General features: G+C 39.0%; 1 protein-coding gene across 4 annotated transcripts in view; it reads left to right on the forward strand.

Annotated features, from left to right (window-relative positions):
• Positions 1-20,594, forward strand: part of LOC101847105 (cyclin-H) — a 23,192-nt gene extending 2,598 nt beyond the window's left edge. For all 4 annotated transcript variants that reach the window (XM_035969529.1, XM_035969530.1, XM_005097350.2 and 1 more), the window contains exons 2-11: positions 5,217-5,336; positions 6,558-6,680; positions 7,966-8,039; positions 10,267-10,468; positions 11,779-11,886; positions 13,893-13,948; positions 14,280-14,350; positions 14,711-14,822; positions 18,357-18,432; positions 19,932-20,594. In XM_035969529.1, coding sequence (XP_035825422.1) covers positions 5,220-5,336; positions 6,558-6,680; positions 7,966-8,039; positions 10,267-10,468; positions 11,779-11,886; positions 13,893-13,948; positions 14,280-14,350; positions 14,711-14,822; positions 18,357-18,432; positions 19,932-19,940 — 948 coding nt within the window. In that variant the 5' untranslated portion in view covers positions 5,217-5,219 and the 3' untranslated portion in view covers positions 19,941-20,594. The remainder of the gene's footprint in view (positions 1-5,216; positions 5,337-6,557; positions 6,681-7,965; positions 8,040-10,266; positions 10,469-11,778; positions 11,887-13,892; positions 13,949-14,279; positions 14,351-14,710; positions 14,823-18,356; positions 18,433-19,931) is intronic.
• Positions 20,595-22,524: the final 1,930 nt, after the last annotated feature.

Genomic DNA, 22,524 nt, shown 5'->3' on the forward strand with positions numbered 1-22,524 from the left:
TTAATTAAAGGCTACCTAGAATAGCCCAGGGCATGTTATTCTCACCCGCACCCTTGTTTGGGCATGAGGCGAGGCCCCCCCCCGACCTCTCGCAGGCCGATAAAATCACCTTACTGCATGTGGTTGGGAATGAATAATAATAATGTAAAAACGTTAAAAAGGCTCATTACCGGGGGGGTTATCATACGGGAGAACATACCAGTCCTTCGTCTGTTCCTATCGTCGCTCTGTAAACGAGCCGGCGAGCCCTCAGCCCTTTACTCGAGTGACTAACAAAGCGTTGGCTAGGCCTGCTTATCAGCACATGTCGCTCCCTACCGACGCTACTGAGCAGGATGCGGGACGGGCCGGACCATTCGTAGTTTACACACTTAATGATGGCAGGCCTCTCACTCTCTGCCTGCACACAATAAATTATGGTTCAAGGACTTTAGGAACATAGAACATCTACAAACGTAACGAGACACAAGCACGAGACAATAAAAATGCTCTTGCACGAGGGTAGAAGGGTTGTAAATTATTCAGACCAAATGGGCGAGGGCGTTACATTGAGTAAACTAGTTTAATACATTTTTTAAATATTTTATTCTTTCTTTTTCTTTTTTTCTTGCCTCTTCTTTCCCTTTCTTCATGAACATTTGGAGTTGGAGACAAAAAAGAGCCTGAGAGCCAAATGAAATTCTCTGGGCCAGACATGATCCAAAAGAGCCAAATTTTTGGGATCTGGCTCCAAACTGACAACCCTAAATGTGATTATTCGGACACGAATAGTGACGAACATGATGCTGTGGAGCATCATCCCTGACCCCCCCCCCAGGGTCATGCTCGCTAATCTCAGCCCTGATACCTCTAGGGTCATTCCCGGTAATACGAGGGGGTGAGAATAGCAAGACATGGATTCTCACCTCTTCCATATTTTGAAACATGAAACAATGGATGCTAAACTTATTATAGACAAGCGAATAATTAGAGAAACATCAGATGTACATCATTGGCCGATATTTATAAAAACAGCCTTCTTGTTTGACGTCATTGTTGATTGAGGGATTCCCATTTTGTTGTCAGTCATGGTGGCAGCACGACGGCAGTCGAACCAAACCGATAGTAGGCCTACTCTTAGTCTTCTTCTTCTTCTCAATTTACATAGTGTACAGCATTAGAATCAATCTGGGCGGAAGCTGCACAATCACAGACAACCGAACCAAACAGTTCTCCAAATTGCAAAGAAAATAGATCTAATCCGAGTCTGCAGGCTGCCGTCGTGCTGTTGTTTTGCCACCTCGACTGACAACTAAGTTGTAATCCCTCAATGACGTCTAACAAGATGGCTGCTACTATAAATATCGGCCAATGTCGTACAACTGACGTTCTCTAATTATCCACTTGTTTATTATAAAGGCTATTATTAATATCAATGATGGTAAATTTTTACTTTCACTCCCGAACACAGATGCACTGCTTCGGGGGTCACACTGCAGTATTGTTTGCTGCAGATCACACATAAAGCCACCAAAACTGTCACAGATCAATTATTTTCAAGAAAATTTCAAACCTAACCTTAAAATATCAAATTATGGGTTAAAAAACAAGGGGCATGCCCCCCTGTAACCCCCCAGACTTTTTTTTTACCCCCCCCCCCCCCGATTGGTCCAAAGCGCACAAATTACTACGCAGTTAGGCATCATAGTGTGATATAGTTCAATTAAGAATAGAATCAAATATTTCAAGGACAATTAATTTGCGATGGAAATGAAGTTAGAATTCGTTTTCAGCGCATCAATATTTAGTAGAAAATGGACAACTGCTTGCTAATTGTGAGACGGGAGGGACAGTAGAAGAATACCTCAGTGATACAGACAGGCAAGTTACTACTACTACTAGACACTATATATATTTAAAATTTGTTTATAATTATGATAGATGTAGGCTATGTATCGTGCAACTCGGTTTCAATGAACTCAGATTCAACGAAAGGAGTAGGATTCCCCAATTTTTTTATTCCTAAAAGTCGATTAAAATAACTCTAATTCAACTAACACATAAATGAGCAAGCTCGGATTCAAATAACTCACTTACAGGGTGAACTACTTATAGGTGCGTCCAATCAGTGGCCTCCTTTCATACCAACACAGATGTTGTAATGTCGCACCCATGTTTTAGTTTTAGCGTGTGTTGGTGTCGGGTGGGTGACCTGCACATGTGTGACTGTGTGTCTGGGGAGAGGGGGTACAAATGGTCCGGGTGTGGAATGTCAGTAGAGAAACAAACGGGACCCATTTATTTTTTTCTCTGACTACTGATCAAATTACAAATAAGCTAATCTTGACATAAATCTCTATGTAATGAATTGCGCACTGGACTGTGTAATCAAATGTTGCCATGTGCTAGTCTTTACACAGTTTACACAGCAACATAGCTTGTTTGGCAAACAGTACATTATACTGTCCCCGTAGAATTATGCAAATTTAGAAGGCCAAATTATGCACAAAAAAGCAAAATTATGCAAAAATTATGCAAGTTACCGTAACACCATTCGCGACATGTTTTGCACTTTTTCAACACGAAGTTTCATGATTTTCATGTTTTATGTACAGAAAAATTGAAAACAGAACACAGTAATTTGGAAAAGAAAACAATACACATTAGTAAAAAAAAAAAAAAAAAAAACCTACCAAAAATTATAATCTCTGTAACTTTCAGCTGTAGATCTAGATCTAGATCTATTGAGGAAAGAAAAATGTTTTTAAAAATATTTTTAAAAGGACCTCTGGACCTCTGATGCTGGCGCATTACTAAAACCAGGGACACCTGTCAAATATGAAACATCAGCAGACTTGAGAACAAAAACTTTTTATGGATTGAAAAATAGAACATGCTCAAAGAAGAAAATCACAACCCATAATTTAACCAAGATCTTGTAACAAGGGAAATAACCAACTTTTCACTTAAATGAGAGTTATTACGGTGATTACGTTCCTTTAGTCACATGGCGAGGCGTTAATTAATTATTTTGTGGGAAAAAACGCGGATAATCCAAAATTATGCGAATGTTGCAGAATTACGCGAAAAAAACGCGGCCGCACAATCGCATTGCTACAGGGACAGATTATAGATATGATAGATGACACCGGAGTGTATTTGAACAAATCGGCCTCTTTGCACAGTGTGTGCTTGGTAGAGTTCAGTGTATTTTCCTGGAATTTTCCAGCAAATCTTTGCTATCAGAGAAATGAAAATGCTTCTCATTTGAACCCAAACTACTTTTGATTGTCAGAAAGTCAAATTTATACATTACAGTCGAACCTGCCCTGACAGTCACCTCTATAAGACGGCCACCTGTACAAACGGCCACTTTTCATTTCCCCCTTTGCGTTTTTTCTTTCGATTGGGACCTCAGAATGATGGGAATGGTTCGTTTTCTTCATCTTGATCAGTCCTGCCTAAGACGGCCACCTGTCTTATACGGCCACTTTTCTCCTTGACAATGGGTGGCCGTCTTACACAGGTTTGACTGTATTTGCTCAGTGCCTGGAATTATCTTCACAAAAACCTCATATTTGCCATAGCAAACACTTGGATTCAACGGCATTGAAGGCCAGGCCCGACGACGAATATATATATATATATATATATATATATATTATATATATATGAGGGGGTGCTAAGCGACATTTTGAAAAAAAAAAAGATATTTTTTGCTTATAAATACACACATTGTTACCAGCTGTCAGATGCACAAAGTGGGTGGTTGGCGGGTGCTCTGGTGTGGTTTGCTTCTTCTTTCCTATCAAACATCTATCGTCCTTATCTCCCCTTCTTCTTTTTTATGTTGGTTTCTCTCTTGTAACACCTCTAATCTTCTGGCACTCGTATGACCTTATGCAGTTGCGAGCGCCATAAAACCTCCACTAAAACTAAAAAAAGATGCACAAAGTGTTTTCAGCCAACACCCAACGCGTACTTGAAAAAAGCCACCAAAAAATCTTCTTTTTATGCATGTTCATGCATGGCAGCATTAAAAAAAGCTGATTTTTCTTTAAAGTGCTAAAATGGATGTAAGTGAGTTTTGCGTCTCAGTACTACATATATATTGTATGAAGGGCACAAGGGAAAAACAAGCGATGTCAGGTTCTTGCAATTCCGAGATTATAATTGAAAAACAAACTTAAAAGACTTATTCTTTTTCCTCTACAATGATCTCTCCACTGTTTACATTGTCATTGACTTGAAGTATGACCATTTGTGTTGAGAATGAAAAATTTTCAGTCTTCGTGTTATAGGTGTTTCGGAAAGTGCAAAATAGAAAAATTTTGCAGCAAACTGACAGCGCTGTTTTTTCCCTTGCAAGCTGTTGGCAAGGTCTCCATCTTCTGGGAAGTCAATGAATATGAGTTTCTTTACTCATTTGTGAATACAAACAAAACTAAATGATTCAAACAAGAAAATTGCACAGCATTTTGTAATATTTACCTTGTTTATTTTAATTTTATTTTATATTCATTTTTGGATGACGACTCTCAGTCATCAGACTCTTGTGTGGCACTTGGTCCTCCAGCATGAGGCAATTCGTTGAAAAGCTGTTGGGCCAGAACTCCTTTAAGACCTTTATGTCTGCATATTTGGCAGCTGTGATGGTCAGCGGGCTGTAATAGAGGGGTTTCAGAGGCTGGAGTCTTGCAGCGCGCTTGCTTTCCACAGGTTTCATAATGATTGCGGTGTGAAACAGACCATTCCAACTCTCTCTATACAGCATTTATTGTGGATGGGTCTGTGAGATACATATTTCTAGCAGAGGTCGAGTTGGTATGAGGCAAGAGACACGGTAGTACGGTTTTAGATTTTCTAACACATTCTGGAATACGACTTGTGTCATCCTCACTGTCTGGAGCAGAGAAGGTTTCCAAAGGACTATCTTTAATTGCTCCACCCAACTGGGACCTTCTTATTCACCACTGCCATGTCTCTGTCGCATTCTATGTAGCTGTGGCCTCTCCCTGGAAATGAGATTTTCACTTTTTCATACCTTTACTGGTGGACAACAACACGATAAAGAAACCAGATCATCGTCCAGTTTTTGTAGGAAATAAACATTATGTTTGCTAAACACAGGTCTTGATTTAGTATGGAATAAGGACTACGCAAAGTATAAATATTTCTTATAATGTCTCTCAACATTAACCAGGATTCTACTTTGTGTTTTCCTTGTCTCTTTTCAGAAAATGTTTTCAACAAGTTCCCAGTCAAAACACTGGTTGTTCAGTGGAGAGACAGAGCTAGCAAAATGTCGAACAGAAGCAAATGCCACTTACATCAGCAAACACAGAGGAACCATGACAGTGAGTTTAGTCACAAACAAGAGAAATAACAATAAGAGTGATCAGATAAAGTACAACATCTTGTTATAACCATGTCTCAGTATTGATGGAACCCAGGGAAGTATGAATATGTCAAAGTGCTGGATTGCAGATCAATATGTTGACACTATTTGAGCATTTGTTTTATTTCGGTCTTTGGAAAGAAGAGAGGGGATGGATTACTTCCTTTAGCACAACAAGGAAATGACCGGTACTGTGAAGCATGGTTTGATTGAGGGTCGTAGTGTGTGTTTGTCGTCTATTCTCTAGACACCTATGAGTTATGATTCTTTCACTAATTCTAAATTAAAAAGCAAGTCTCGTTATTCCAGTATATTGTTTTTATATAAATTGGTTTGAATAAAAAGGAAAAAAATAGGAATCAAGAAGTGTTTTTTTTCAAAATCCCGAGTTCTCATTAATCCAGTTGACTCTATAAAGGGATTCGACAGTGAGTTTTTGTGGGGTTAGGTTTTTTTTTACTTTGCAAAGACTCACTTAACTGTAGACAGCTTCCTTGCAAATTTAGTTTTCCAAATTTCAACTGAGGTGAAGTTCTGCAGAAAGGCTACTTTTACCATGTGTTGTTTTGTCAAACCATCTTGAAAAGTGAAATGTAGGTGGTTGACGGGTGCTCTGGTGTGGTTTGCTTCTTCTTTCTTATCAAACTTCTATCGTCTTTATCTCCCCTCCTTCTTTTTTGTGTTTGTTACTCTCTTGTAACACCTCTAATCTTCGGCATTTATATATGACTTTATTATTGTGTTGCAAATGCCGTAAAACTCTAAATAAAACTAAAAAAGTGAAATGTGTATTAGGTGACCTCTTTTTGTTTCCGATACAATTAGTAATACAATGCACTGTGTCAGTTTTGCCTTGAATTTCTATATTTTAATGTGTAATTGGACTCCTTTTTTTTTTTCTAGAAAAAGGAAGTTTATATGTCTCAGTGAATAGTTTCTCCCTATGAAAAGCAGTTTTCACTGTCGGAACATGTCAACAGGAATTTTAAAACATTTCTTCAGTTTTTGTTTGGATTTGTGTACAATCATCAGAAAAGGTGGTTATTGCCTTTGTGTTGTTGTTGTTTTGGTTGGGTTTTTTTGTTTTTTTGCGGGGGGGTTCTTTTTTTGTTTTTGTTTTATTTATCACTGAATTTGTTTATGGACTCTACCTTGTTTTGTTTTAACTTTTTATTTGCAGGATAATGAAGTAACATCACACTTTTTGACTCCTGTTGAAGAAAGAATATTGAGCAGACAGTATGAGGTGGTCTTGCGGAAATTTTGTGCTGAATTTCAGCCACCCATGCCAAAATGTGTCATAGTAAGTACACTATGGGAAACAAACACAGTGGAACTCGAGATTAAACGAGATCACTGGGCCTGGCCTAAAATCTCGTTGAATCCGAGTGTTCGTTATAGCTAACATGAAATTTTGTGTAGATAATTACAAGCACTGAGATGTATAAAGAGAAGTCACAAGTGGTGCCTGAAATGCTTGCATATTATGAACTGTGCAAAAACAACACCGATTCGTTCAAATGCAGGCCAGTGCAAAATTCATTACGTAGATCTATGTCAAGACTATCGTTGTAATAATGATCAGTTGCCGAGGGGGGTACTGACGCGTTTGCATCTGCAGATGGTGCTCCCGGGATATGCACACACAGTCACACATGTGCAGGCCGCTCATCTGACCTCGACACTCGCTAGAGTAGACAGATGCGCGTGCCGACAACGTATGTGTTGGTATGGAAGAAGGCCGCTGATTAGTTGCATGCAATTGACTAAGTGAATAATGGCTCATGATGCAGGTGCAATAGATGGTTTCTGGGAATAAAGTTCACTGGGTGGGAAAAATGAGCGAAGCCACATCTGCGGGGGCTGTTCACCCTGGAAGCGACCTTGTTGAATCCGAGCTTGATGATTTAAGTGTTAGTTGAATCCAGGTTATTTTAAAGAAGAAAAAAACCGCGGGGGATCCATCTTCTTTAGTTGAATCCGAGCTCGTTGAATTCGAGTTCAACTGTACATCAGAAAAATTGTTTTATATTTGTAAGAATTCGAATCTTTTTAAACAGAAATTTATAATCATGTATCTGGAAGCCTTTGGATAGTCTGAACTAGAATTCCCAAATCCCTAAGAGTTATACAGATGTTTTTAAACTTGATAGATTGTTTCAATAAAACGTTTTTGATTAATTATATAAGACTAAATATTGAAAATTCCATGCAACCTAAGATTCTTACTTGGATTTACAAACAAGTCCCGTTTGAATCAGTAGACGTGTGCATGTTCACATGTATTTTACTTTTATTGTCACCACAACAGCTATTGACTGGTCAAAATTCCTCTAATTGCGTTTTTTGCCTGTATCTTTTGCTATGCCTAAACAAACTGTTTAAGGCTTGGTTAGAATGTTTTGGATACGAGGACACATTTTTCGTGAAGACTTTTTTTTTTCCTATTAAGTTTGACCCTTGTGGTTTTAAATAGAGAAAGAAGTGTTCAGTCTGTAGTGAGGACTATGAAAAAAAACCCTGTTGTTCTCTTATTTCTGTTGCAATAGGTTCGATTTTTTAAAAACAATACTGATTTTCTTTTTCAGGGGACTTCCTTGGTTTTCTTCAAAAGATTTTATGTCAACAATTCCAATATGAACTACCATCCCAAAGACATAATGTAAGTTGCATGCATCAGAAGTTCACCCATTTTTTGTCATTGCATTGTTTTGGGGATGAAACATATTCAACATTTTCAAATAATATCATAGTTCTCATGTTTGAAGTAAATAAAAAAAATGTTAGGTAGATTAGATCAAAATGGGAGCTACTGGTCTGGATCCACTCAGTACTCTTTTCCTGTATTTTGATGTGCACCGGTTCTTTTTAGGGGGGGGGGGGGGTGTAACATTTTTGTGTAAATCAATGTATTTAGTGGTAGCAAATTGAAGGGAAAAAAACAACCAAAACAGTATCTGTCTGTTTGTTTTTGTATCAAGCAGTTTCTTGGCATATGCACTTGTCTTTCATGTCTGTGATGTGTAGTTTAATGTTTTGTTTCTTTCTCTTTGTACTTCATTGGTTCTGGTTGTTGCCAATGCTCATATATATATTGAAACACATGTTGAAGTTTACACTGTCATTGTTTGGTATCAACTTGATCTATACCCAACTAACACAATTGGACTCTATATCTCTGCTTCCCATTACTGCCTCCATTTTACTTGTGTTTGTCTTGAAGGGGATATATTGCAAGAAATAAGGTACTATTGATGTGATTTTTTTTGTCACGTTCTTGAAGTATACTGAGTTGCAAAAGTTCTGTCACACCCATTATATTACGATAATTTTCGGTACAGTGTAAGAATAGCTGTAAAAATTAAAAGTACGACTTGTGTGTGACTTATGAGACTCCTTGTGCAAGAGCAGACGAAAGAAACCATAAACCGGAAGTAGCGCGTGGACAAAGTGTTGGTATTGATTTTTCTAGGTCTACGTTGAAATCAATGCTTCCTACACACAACATTTGCTTTGAATCACGTAGACAATATGTAAACACACTTAACGCACTATGGAATTCCGTACTTTTTAAGGTTGGGTACTTTTTTCAGCTGTTTTTCAAAATAAAGAACTTATAAATTCAGAAAATAAAGGGGCTGTGAATATGATAAATTCTTTAATTGCGCTTTCTTCTGTTGCAAGACACGTAAATGGGTGTAGAAGAACCATCTAATGCTTGAACAACGTTTTAACACCACTAGAACTGTCCAAGACAAGCCTGGACGAGGTCAACCAAGGGCGACAACTCGAAGTTAGAAGTGGGTATTTTCAACACCCATGTACGAAACCCGTTCCAACTAAGTGCATATAGACTCTCAGGAACTATGGACTTTCTTAAAACACCATAATTAGACATTTATAAGATCATGGATTACGTGATTATCGCCCTTTGCGTGGAGTCATTCTAACCCTGTTTCATTGAACAAATCGCCAGATTTTGGCACAACAACATTGGCAATGAAACTAAAGACGTTGGTTAAGTGTTCTTTTAAGCAATGGTTAAGGTTTTTAATTCGTCGCCTTGATGGAAGAGAAAAAGGGTTTTAAAAAAAAGGATGAAGATTTCCCAAATCCAACGTCCCAAAAGAGGCCGGAATCTGTGGCTGAAATGTGATTGTACAGGGTGGAATCTCTGCTCTTTGTCGTACACATTTGGTTACTTTTCAAAACTACCTCAAGAAACGACGGTATTGTGACAAAATTTTTCGTTACAGTGACTGCCCTACATGTCGCGGGTGATGGAATTTGCTAACAATGCAATGTCCGACCACAAATGGCTACAATCAGTGAAAACTCCTTCCAAACTCTTCAAATGGTTGTTCCGGACTGGCTTGCAAGACCAACAAGCCTTAACCCAACAGAACATCTGTAAGATGGCATTGACTGAAGGATTAGAAACAGGCTGCACTGCGTATAAACTCGTCAGGCACTGAATACTGCACTTCACTAGGAATGGCAGGGGATTCTTCAGACAACCATAAGGACATTAATTCAGTCAACGAACAGACGTTTTGTATCAGTAATTCAAGCTGAAAGAGGCCACACGCCATACTGAGCAAACTTTGATTTGGATTTTGCAAGGGTCAGTGTGAATAAAATTATCTCCCTTGAATAAAGAAAGACATTTGTCAATTCTTTTCATGACATGTTGGCCGAAAATGAATAAAGATTTCGTGTACCAAATTTCTCTCAGCTATATTGAATAGTAAATGAGTTATTGTATTTTTAAGGTGGGTGTGACAGAACTTTTGCAACTGGGTATATATGGATGTGTTTATAAGTTTTGAGATGCACATATGAGTATTTTGTGTATAACACTTTTTAATTTTGATACCTACTGTCCTCAGGCTCACATGTGTATATTTGGCTTGCAAGGTGGAGGAGTTTTATGTACCCATCGGCCAGTTTGTGAAAAACCTACGAGGAGACAGAGAGAAATTTGCTGATGCCATTCTCAGCTTTGAGCTCACTCTCATGGGAAAGTTAAACTATCACCTAACAATCCACAACCCTTTCAGACCCTTAGAAGGATTTTTAATAGACATCAAGGTAAATGTAGGTTGTTTTTGTGCCATCAATATCTTAAGGGGAAGAGCGACCCTTGATTTTGCCGATTTTGGGACAGGCTATGCACATTGAGATGTTGACAAAGTTTTGAAGATTAACCAGTTCTTTGTATAACAACGGCTGGTGACAATTGAGAAAGTCTTTATTCTCCTCGTAAATTGCCTTTGAAAACATGAGGGTGGGTTAATGTATTGAATTTTCACAATAATTGTTATTTTTCGCAAAATGTCAATTTTTTTGCAGTTTTTTCCCCTACTCCTTCCTTAGTTTTCATCCTTTTGACATGAAACTTTCAGGAAACATAGGTGACAACCAATGTAACAGAGATATTTGCGAAAGAAAATAAGACTGTTCCATTGGCAAGCGATTACGCAACCTAAATTTTTTTTTTTTAAAATACTTTGGAAAAATTCTCACATTTATTTTTCTTTTGCACTTATTGAAAAAAACTTGCGTTACGCTGATAGGGTCTGGTTCAGGTATACTCCCACCATATTTGGTCAAATTTTGTCAGTAAATAAGAAAGCCTTAGGGATTTGAAACTCATTGTTTATTTTCAAGATGGCGGCCATTTCTATAGCAACCGCTGTAGTTGTGTCAAAATAAAATTGCGTATCAAGAGATTTTACTATGCCTAACTTATATGTGTACTTAGATTTCATCTCGGGCAACACACATAGAAAATAGTCCTCAAAGGTCGCTCCTCCCGTTAAGAGCAAATGTATATAAAGAACTACTTTCAGAGCAGCTGTATGGAAGGCTTTGTTCTGCTCTGAAAGGGAGATGCTACCTTGAGCATGAGCGGAATAGGATAACGTCATTTATGTTATGTCATGATGGAGTCATGGGCTCGTCAATATAATAAACTCGCAGAAATTGACCTTTTCCCACTCTTTAGGCAATCTTTATTGTATTTTTTTGTTTTGAGTTCAACACTTGATGTCAATTAAAATGTGCAGTCCTATGTGGATTTTACTTTTAAAAATCATTGCCTAAAAGCATAAAATATGTAAATTTTCAGTTTCCAAGGATACTACATCTTTGGAAGTAACACAGCTTTGGTGTCCATTTTCTCCTTAATTTTTATCTCAGACACCAGGCAACTTCCACTTCCTTCATTTTGATTTCTATTCATGGTAGATGGGTATTTTTTTTCATTAAAGGCAAGGAAAATGACACATTTAGTTGGTTTCATGCATATCAGTTACCTAGCAGACTTTTAGGAACACTTAATGCAGAAACAATTTGCTATCACTATACTGAATGAACACATTTTGATGGTTTTGTTACAGACTCGATGCAAGGAAATTGAAAATCCAGAACGAATGCGCAAAGCCACTGAAGAATTCTTAGAAAGAAGTCTACAATCTGATGCTTGCTTGATATTTTCTCCTTCTCAGGTAAATAAAAGTCAAACACACCCTTGACCAAAAAATACCCAGTTGATAAGTTTTCAATTTGTTTTGGTGCTTTTTTTTTCATATTTGTTACATTCATTTTAAAAAAGATCTGATTTGGGGGCTCTCGTGGCCTAGAAGTTAGGGTGTTCGCCTCTCATTCAAAGGTCGTGGATTCGAATCCGGGTAGCGACAGAAAATTTTTTTTCCCTAAAATTGTCCCCTTTCACCTCACATCCTGCTCTCTAGCAATGTTCTGTCGTCTGCTTTCGTCTCCACTTTCTGTCCCACCCCCTCACCTCCTGTGCCCCCTCCGTCTGTGTTCCTGACTCTTTCTGCAGTGTTTCTACTTCTACTCCTTGGCTCCTTCTTACTGCTGTCTTTCAGCCACACCCCTGATCTTTTGGTAGGAAAGATCTACACCTAGCCTTCTCGAACAAGGGCAAAACGTCTCAGCGGTCCCATGTGCAAGTTGTGCACGTTAAAGATCATTTGGTGGTCTAAAATCGATAAGAGTAGGCTTCGGCCGCCTCCCGGGCAAAATTCAAAATTTTCTACCAACTGAAAAGGTTTAATGTATCCCACGCACTCGTATGACCTTTTGCAGTTGCGAGCACCGTAAAACACAAACCCCCCCAAAAAATCTGGTTTGTAATTGTAATTATGCTGATTCAGTGCCATGGAAAGAAACAAGATACTGGACAGATGTAATGGAAAGAGGAGGTGAAAAGCATTTGGTCATAAGTTTTTGGTTATAATATCACACTTTTTCTTTGAGCATAAGATATTTCTTTTTGATTTGCAAAAATAATTTACTGCCTCGAAAACATGACTTTCAGTCTGTTAGTTACTGGTACATTTGTTGAATATTCTTTCTTATAAAGTAATTAGATGCACTGTGCTGAAGGGGAGGAAGATTTTTTTGCTAATGAGAACCATTATTGTTTTGTTTTGTGTCATAAAATGGTGCCATGTCTGTTATCACTTGCTCAAAAATGTAAAATTGTCATTAAAAAGTATTTATTATGTTCAGCTCATTTTTGCTACTGTTTTTTTACGTCTATAGAATTTTAAAACTTTAACGGTTGATTTAGACTGCTACATCTGGTGCCTTATTGCACTGCCATTGTAAACAACCACGACAAATTTCTCCCTGCAAGATGAATGAAGATTGTCATTCTCAGTTATTTTTTTAGATCTATGTAGTGGTGTTTGGGTGGTTTGCGGATGCTCTGGTGTGGTATGTTCCTTTTTTCTTGTCAAAATCTATAGTTCTTATCTCTCCTTCTTTTTTGTGATTGTTACTCTCTTTTAACTCCCCTAATCTTCTGTTTTTGTTTTAGTAAGGTTTTACGGCGCTCGCAGCTGCATAAGGTCATATGAGCGCCAAGGGGTGGATGTCAACAGAGAAGTCCAAAAGGGGAATAGGGCTTACTCTGCTCACCACCTCTCTAGCTTCAACAGCACAAAGTCTGTTTCGACTATCAAGGCACCTCGGAAGTAGCAGTTCACAAGAGAGTGAGAAACAAACAAAAGAAGTAGAGGAATGAGCATGATTTACAATTCTACTGTGATAAGAATATGTTAATATCCCCCCCCTTGGGAATGGCCAAAAGACGACTTCAGTCAATAGCACTGCCCTGGTGGGGGGTGCCTAATTTCCCGCCCTTATGTCTGTCCCCGTCGTTTTATGCAAGAAAAATTCTGAAATTGAGCCCAAAAATGTGAAATTATGTGATTCTGTTAATTTTAACAAAGAATGATAAAGGAAAATAGTCAGAAATTATGCAAAAAAATTATCAAATTTTGCTAAATTATGCTGGGTGCATAAAACCACGGGGACAGTTATATGACCTAATTGTGTTGCAAGTGCCGGAAAACTGTAACTCAAACAAAAGCAAAAAAAACAGTTTTGTCCCTTTTTCTTTTTTTTTTTAATGTAGAGTTTTTCTCTGTGTGATTTTCTTGCTTTTGATTCCTTTGCCGTTTTCTGTATTTGTGATTATCAGATAGCCTTGGCTGCAGTGCGGTTTGGAGCTTCAAAAGAAGGAATATCTCTTGACAGGTAATGCTGAAAAGATATATTGGGATTGCTGCCATTGTTTCATGTGATTTGTTCTCAAATGCTGACATGGAAGAGGTTTCAGCTTTCAAAATGTTAAAAAGAAATTTGAAAATTAGATCAGCTTCCTGTTCTGAATTTTCCGCTATTGAGTGGGGGAGAGGGGTGTGATGTGGTACCTGTGTTTAAGAACCTCATATTAAACTGTACGTTTGATGTTTTACAGTACATGAGGCTGAGCTAGAAAGCTCTTTGTTTTTTATCAGAGGAACATTACATTTTCAGAAGAATTCAAATGGTACTCATTCAGTGTCCACTTTTAATTTCCTTTCAGATACATCAAAGAAGTTCTTCTCAAGGTCGCCAGTGATAAGGAAGCTGAAAATATGCTGTACCAGCTGAGACGTGAGAGCTCTGTTACCTCCATATTATTTGGCCGTGTTAAAACTTGTCATTTTCAATTAATTAATTTACACTTACAAAATTTCATTTTAAGATTGAATGTTCATGTTGCAAAATTAAGGTTAAAAAGTTGTTGGCAGATCATCTGTGTGTGACCCATTTACATTATATTTTGGGCCTCTATGCTATCCAATATTTTGTGAGATTAACTCAATGATGTCAGGGTTAGTTGAATACTTTTTTCTTTTCAAGATGTTTTTGTACATCATCTTTTTTATTTCTGAGAATTGAATTATAGTTGAACAGACGTTTCACACAAAACATTTGATTTTAATTGTGCATTTATCTACTTTATTTATACAGGTGTGAAATTCATTGTCAAGGGAATTGAAAATGTGCCCCGGGAACAGGCTCAAGCTATCCAAAAGAAACTGGAGAACTGTCGGAATCAAGCAAATAATCCTGACAGTGATGTGTAAGTACTTTTTCTGCTAGTAGGCTTTGCTGTCACTTTTTCCTTGCATTCTTGGGTCTCCAAGAACTTCTAAGTATGCTCTTTCTTCTCTGTATTGTCCAAGTCAGAGTCTGCCACAGCTGTTCTGCTAGAATTGAAATTTTGTTTTAGTTTATATAGAACTAATGAACCAGCTTAACACATTACACCCTAAGGGTCTGGACGGGAAGTTCATTGTTAGATCCTAATCAAGGGAAAGGAACCCACCTTCCGTGAATACAAGCGTTTAAATAACACATTAAAAAAACACTAAATAAATTCCAAAAATCCTGAAAAGATAACAGTTAAATAGAAAAAAGGTATGTACAGGGTTCCCGCGGCCTCCTTGAATTCAAGGAGTCCTTGAAAACTGCTTGAATTTGCATTCAAGGGAAAATCTCCTTGAAAACTCCTTGAATTTTGCCAGATCGGACAGGAACACGTGTACAGGGTGACTGCCAGGCCCCGGGAATCCCGGGGGCCCCTGGAATTACCCAGTCATTTGAAAAAAATCGCCGAGACCCGGAATGCAACGGGAATTTGAAGAAATCTGTAAATTGCCCCGTGAAAGACCCGGGAAAATACATAAACGTTCTTGAATATTTGAAAACCAAATCTGATAACGTCCTTGAGTTCATTTTTGCCGGTCGCGGTTGTGATATAAAATTCATTCGGCCTTTCCCGGCCTGAGAGTACGTTACCCGTGCACAGGCGGTTATGGCGGCAACAAGTGGAAGTGTATGTGGGATACCGAAGCTCGATCGGGAAAAATCAAGATCTACTTTCGCTTTCGTTACCACCTAGAAATTTGCCGGTAGGACCTATAGTAGTCTGATAGCGCCACATTTCTAACATGCAGGTTCTGCATTACAAACGCTGTGTCGCCATGAAAATAAATCGTTTGTCCTGTGCTGTCACTTGTGGAAAAAAAAGAAAGAAAAAGAAAGTTATACAAGCTTCTTGTCGGGCTCGCCATCGTGACCGGTCATTGAACCTGTGCATTTTCGTCACATCGTGAGTATCGGCGATGGTTGAGGTCACCAAAGTTCATGCAAAGTCTGAGCGCTGCGAAGTATAGAACTCGGGAATGGGGGGATTTTTTAAATATTTTTTTTTAAGACGCACATGGGGGAAGGGGGGGGGGTGAAGGCAACACCGGATGACAAAAACTAAACTTGGAAGCAGATTTTACTTTTCAGAATTTTGATTACTACCATCTAGATCTCAAGCTCTCTGCAATGCGCGCATTGGTGCAGGCCTTGTATGGAATCGGGATCTGTCATACTCAAACCTTGTAAGCCGTGTGTTTGTAACTAAAGGGTTCCCGTTTCATTGGGTTGGTGATAGTAAATTATATGTACAGTAGTCTCCGCCTAAGATCCCACCGCTTACGATCCAGGTTCGCTTAAGATCCCGCTGTTTTAAGAAAACAGAATTTTTACTATACAAAAGTCACCCCTAAGATCCCGCTCTGATTCACTCTTAAAAAGGTCTACATTCAGCTAAGATCCCGCATTTCAGATTATAATTTGCGGAACAAAAACTCGGGCGGGCACAGCCGATCAACCAAGGGGGAAAAGTTGAGATCAATAAATTGTCCGTCGCGTCAAAGATCAGCTACTATCGTGAATGTGATCACATACACGTTGCAAAACTCGATGAAGCGATGCAATGTTTGCCCCAGCCGGGATCACACCGAGGTGTGAACTGACCGACACGTTTGTTTTCCCCACGTATCGCACTCACACCTGAGCTCGCCACCTAAACTTACATCACTCGCTGGGTGGGTAGGGCCTATACGTTCGCTCCAGGCGGGATCACATCGAATCATGAACTCTTCCCCGACCATTGCAGCAGTTGTCTCTACTCCCGAATTTGCGAGACAGACTGAATTTTAATTGGTGTGTTCACAACGTAATGGTGTGTAACGACAAAGGTGGTTGAGGGGGGGGGGGGACTCGGTCAGAGATGGCAAGCTATAAATTTTCGACAGGTAAAGGGGAGGGGCAGCTGAATAAGCGTAGATCTTGAGACTCATGATAGGATAATTCGTGAAATGGCAAGCCTCATGCCACTATGCACTGTGATAGGTCATCAAGGTTAACCACTCTTTGCTCGCCATATGCCATAAACCCACCAAGAGGTCACGTCACGTCAGTTCATTTTAGAGTGGAGGGAGACCATTTTACTGATTGTGAGCCTTAACATGGGTCACCATAGATTCTTCCCTGGGTTCGTCGGTTAAGATCCCGGTTCGCTTAAGATCCCGCATTTCTTGGCTCCCGAGCACCGGGATCTTAGGCGGAGACTACTGTATTGTATTCTATATTTGAGCTTTCTGTTCAAGATTTGCAGATTTTCAGAGTCACTGTGTCTTGCCCTCCCACAGTTTTTACACCTCTCACACTGAATAGGTCTACTTGAGACATTCATGTTATTACTCTATTTTTAGTTAGAGTAATAATTTTTATCTTTTACGTTTATTGTATAAACCTTGACACCCAAACTGGTTCTTGACAGTGGATATTCTGGTTCTAGGCCTTTTCTCAGGCTCAAAGCAAGATTCATTTTTATATAGTTTATATAGGGGAATATGATGAAGGGAAAATATAAATAAGTAAGAACTGACTGAAATACCTAAGTCACAGTATCCCAGTGCCACACTGACATGTTGCTGACTGGAATGTACCTACATGCGTGCGTGCGCCCCCCCCACCGGAAAATTGAGAAGCCGGGTTGGCAGTCACCCTGCGAACAGTTTTTGTAGGGAAATCGAAACTATGATATGATTCTTTTCGGACAAGTGTAGACCTTCGAAAATAGGCTTTTGTCATGAATTTCTTGACCAAATCTCCTTGAATTTTAAACATTTCTCCTTGAAACCTCCTTGAAATCTCCTTGAATTTGGTGGGAAGTTCATGGCAGGAACCCTGTATGTAGTTTCAGAAAAATATAACTTTATGTATGCGCAAACTGTGGGAAATGTTTTAACTTTAGTTCAGTTTGGGTGTCCGACCTGTCTCTCTCACTCTCAGCCTCGCGGTTGGACCCTGGATCTAAATTCTAGATTTTCTACGTCTGATCAATCTGAATCGCCCCAAACTCTTGCTACAACGTTTTCATCAAAATCTGAGTCATCTGACATGTCATATGCTTGTTTTTGCTCAAATCCATCGTTATTTCCTTTTTTGAACTCAATTGTGTCCCTTTTCAACAAGTCGAGACACCTTCGAAGTGTCGGTAACACGATCGCACTTTGGTGGGCTCTAATAATACTAATACTAAAACTACTGGCCCAAAAAATGTCGTTTCGGTATCAAACGAAAGAAGAAACTTTTTGCAATAACTATGCAAATCAAAATCTCGGCCCCAGAGTCTCGTCAAGGCGAGACTTGGTTTCTAAAGACGCCAGGTCGGCACGGGCGGTTCGGGGCGAGTCAGGGTGGAGCGTGTAAGGGAATTCCCGAGCACCTGATTCCACCACGTAGTGACACAAATTATGCTGGTTTTTTCCAGGTACAAGAAGAGGATGTTGGAGAAATTGGATGAAGAAGAAGACATCAGAGTGAAGAAAAGAAGCAAAGTTTCAGAGGTTTGTTGTCAGTTCTCCTTGTACATAGGGTGACATACAAAGATTTGCTTAGGATGCATGGGCTACTAACATTTGATATCATTTTCAAGCAAAAATCATTCTTGTTTTTACTCCAGCATTGAATGTGCTGAGTGTTTTTACAAGTCAATAATAACCAGTCATCTTTCTTTTCTCAGCTATGGTTTTAACCCTTAGTTCATATATCATATATCACATCAGCTTAGGAAAAGCATCTAAATATCAAACTTAGTTTGGTTGTGATTTTATTTTGTTGAGTCATTCATTTTCACTTTTGTGTTTGGCATGATTGCACCTTTGAACACCGTCGTTTATGACTTCTTGAGATAGTAAGACAAAAATAAACATTGTTAAGCCTACTTTGATATGCCATCTTTGGCAGCTTCTTAGGAGTATCATAAAGTAGAAGCATGTTTTACAGTGGAACTCGGATTCAACGAGGTCGCCGGGTCTGACCTAAAATCTCGTGGAATCCGAGTGTTCATTATAGCGAACACGACGTTTTGTGCAGATAATTAAAGGCACTGAGCAAGTAATGTATAAAGAGAAGTCACAAGTAGTGCCTGAAATGCCTGCATATTATGAGCTGTGTAAAAAAAAAGACTGATTCGTTCAAATGCACTCCTGTGTCATCTCGATTGTTTACCCCAAGGCTGTGTTGCTGTGTACAGCATAGCATAATGGCAACTTTTGATTTCATAGACAAGCGCACAATTCATTACGAAGATCTACATCAAGACTAGCTTATCGTTGTAATAATGATAAGTTTCCAAGGGGAAATAAAGGCTGTGACGCGTTTGCATCTGCGACGTTCAACATACGGACCGCTAGTGCGCCCACACTCCACACCCCCCCCCCCCCCACCTCCCCGACACACACAGTCACACGTGTACAGGCCGCCCATCTGACCCCGACACGCACCAGAGTAGACTCGTGCGCGAGCCAACAACGCATGTGTTGGTATGAAAAAAGGGCGCTGATTGGTCGCATGCAATCGGCTAGGTGAATTGGTTCCCGATGCAGTTGCAATGGATGGTTTCCGGGAATAGATGAAATTCGTTCTGGGAGAAAAATGAGCGAAGCCACGTCTGCGGGGGGCTGTTCACCCTGGAAGTGACCTCGTTGAATCCGAGCTCGCTGATTTAAGTGCTCGTTGAATCCGGGTTATTTTTATTGATTTTAAAGAAGAAAAAACAGGGAATCTATCTCATCTCGTTGAATCCGAGTTCCACTGTATTTGTTTATCAGGCCTGACTGCGATGTCTTTTTTCATTTTTTAAAAAGTATTGCTAAATATGAACCCTTTTGTGAGACATCTTTGTTAGGGAAACAGTAACTTCAAAATACCAAAAAATAAAACTTATAAAATATGTTGAGAGTGTCAAACATTTGCTATATGTAACATGTTTAACTTTTGACCAATTTTTTGTAAGATTTAGTTTTGAACAATTAATTTTTTATATTATTTTATTTATCCACAGGAAAGCTAGCAGTGGGCTCAAAGTTGCAGCTGCTGATTTTTGCTTAACGATGGCTTTTCTTGCAACTGAGAGAAACCTGCACTGATTGTCTGCCATCTTTTTTCCAAGCCTACGTCTGAAAAATATAGATTTAATACCAATGATGTTGGGAACAATATGGCTGAGTCTCAGAGATTGTAAAGATATTGATTACGATTACAATTTCTTTTATCGTAGTAGGTTCTACTAGTTTTTCACTTATGGTGCTTTGGGTCTAAAGTGAAAGAAAATACTAATGTAACTCTAAATGCCTCTGAGCAGTTGAAGTAAAAGGACTGCTTTTTCTGTCCCTTGAACAGACTTTTCCCAGATATGGCATCTCTTTGCCCAACTCCATCAATGTACCATACTTCTACCTGTTGTAATGCCACCCATCAGACAGAACGTTGAGTGAACAATGCTGCTATCTCTTTTAGACAGTTGGGCAGTCTCACTGTGTCTTTTAATGTTCTTTACTTTTCTGATCCAGAGGCCATTTGAGTTCGAGCCCTTCAGCCTGTCTTGCTGTGTCAGGTGTAGAGTGTCCAGTAGATAGCATTCCCAAGTGCTTGACCTGCAGTCAGTGTTATCTTCTTTTGCAGTCTTTGAACAAAAAGGATGTTTCCCAGCGAGCATCATGAATAATAGAATGATTATTATGTCAATTGAAGTTTTTAGTCGGCTAACACAGATACCTCTCAAAAACCATTGCCAAGTCTTTTTAATGAGAATGCCTTAATAACATCTTTCTAATATGAAGAGGTACTGTAAACTGAGGAGAAACTGTAGTTTCAAGAAGCCTTAGAGACTGTTTTATTCAAGTCAGGTCTCTGTTCTACATACTTTGTTAGTCAAAATTTGAAAACTTTCTTTTCACTGCGTCACTTTTCGCCCGATTCTGTTACTTTTAGTTCGCGTGACTCAGCAGCCTGCCGGAGCTCCGCGGCTCGGGGTCACGGGGTTAATGAACCCTGAAGTGACTTTGCCGGTGTCGGTCAGGAAGTTCGCATTTTTGACTATGTTTAAAACAATATAACTTCTTCCCTATCCCACATAGCAAATCATTACGCAGATGTACTAAAAGCTCAATGTCTTGAGGTTTATTCTGCGTTAAAATGGTTAATTTCTGTGCCTTAGTTTTTGTTCTAGACAAGTGTTTGTAGAGTACCCAATTTGTCCTATTTTAGTTACAAACTTATGAATAAATGATTGTTAGTTTTAAAAAGGCACGACAGATCTCTCCAAAATCTGTGTTAAACTGACTACGAATATCATGTCTTTTACCATGAGAAATCTTAAATCTGCGCGAGTAGAAATAGTCAAGTTAAAAGAGAAGAAAGATGCACATCTCCATTTTTTAACTAAAGACGATCAGCGTTAGCTCTTATTTTACTATTAAACAAGAGAAAGTTACTCTGCATTTGTTCATGAATCATGCTGTGTCTGTGGCAGCCTGCATAAAACTAAAAAGATATAATATAGAATCTAAGTGATTAAAAAAACCACAAAACCGTGTAAATACATGGGTAGAGATAAACTTCTTGTATGGAATAAAAATAATGACAGCTAACACATTCATTCTTAGTTTTTGTGTCAGAAATATGCGCGGACACAATTATGAATGTAAAGAAATCAGTCACATTGTCAGTTATTGCAAATGGTCATAGAAACGAAAAATAAAGCTGGAAAAGTCTGGTGCTGATTCAATGTCCCTGGAAAGCTAGAAATTATTCTTATAACCCAATTACGAGAAGTCATCCCTATTATTCAGTCAACTTACAAAACCTAGACTTAGCGTTTTAAGAAAAGTAAGGAATTTCTGGAGTGTAACAGGTACTGTTCGTGTATTAGATCTACATTGAAGATGTATTCCAGCACTAAAATTGATTTGTACTTTCCATAGAGAAACTTCATGGTAACTTTTATAAACTTTTGAGAAAATTTGCGAATATTCGCAATTATATTAGACACATAAAGTTGTACAGTGGAGTTCACTTACAACGAGTCCTGAAGTAACGAGAAGTCTGTTATAAAGACAATTTTCTAAAACCCCGTTTTTTTTCCTTCTTTATCTTTGTAAATAAAATACTGCTATAGCGCAATCAGATAAACGCGCGAGACGGTTATAGCGGAATATTGCTGCTGCTGTGAACAGCACAAAGGCCATTTATACATGATGAAAACCTCGCCAGTTGAGAAACTTGTTGGTGATCAAGCGAAACAAAGAATGGGAGAGCCCATGTGTGCCAACGATGAAGACCAGAGAGAATGAGTCGGAAGGGAGGGGCATGCGCACACAAACAGTTGTGAAGCAAAACGCATTGCCTGATAGTGATAGGCCAGCCTAGTCTAGATTATCTAGGCCTATCATGCCTCTCACTTCTTCGATGCAGGGATGGAGAGGTCATAGTGCTGAGACGGATCATGGAGCGAATGTGTGACATGCGCATGCAGACGCGGGAATGCACCACAAGGTGTGGTGGGGTGGGGGAAAACACAGCTGGCGAGTTAGCCTGGAGAACTTTCGTTCCGATAGCCAACGCCCAGCTGTCAACATCGCTAACGCTAGAGAAAG

The sequence above is a fragment of the Aplysia californica genome, unplaced genomic scaffold (assembly GCF_000002075.1).
Source record: "Aplysia californica isolate F4 #8 unplaced genomic scaffold, AplCal3.0 scaffold00152, whole genome shotgun sequence".
NCBI lineage: Eukaryota > Metazoa > Mollusca > Gastropoda > Aplysiida > Aplysiidae > Aplysia > Aplysia californica.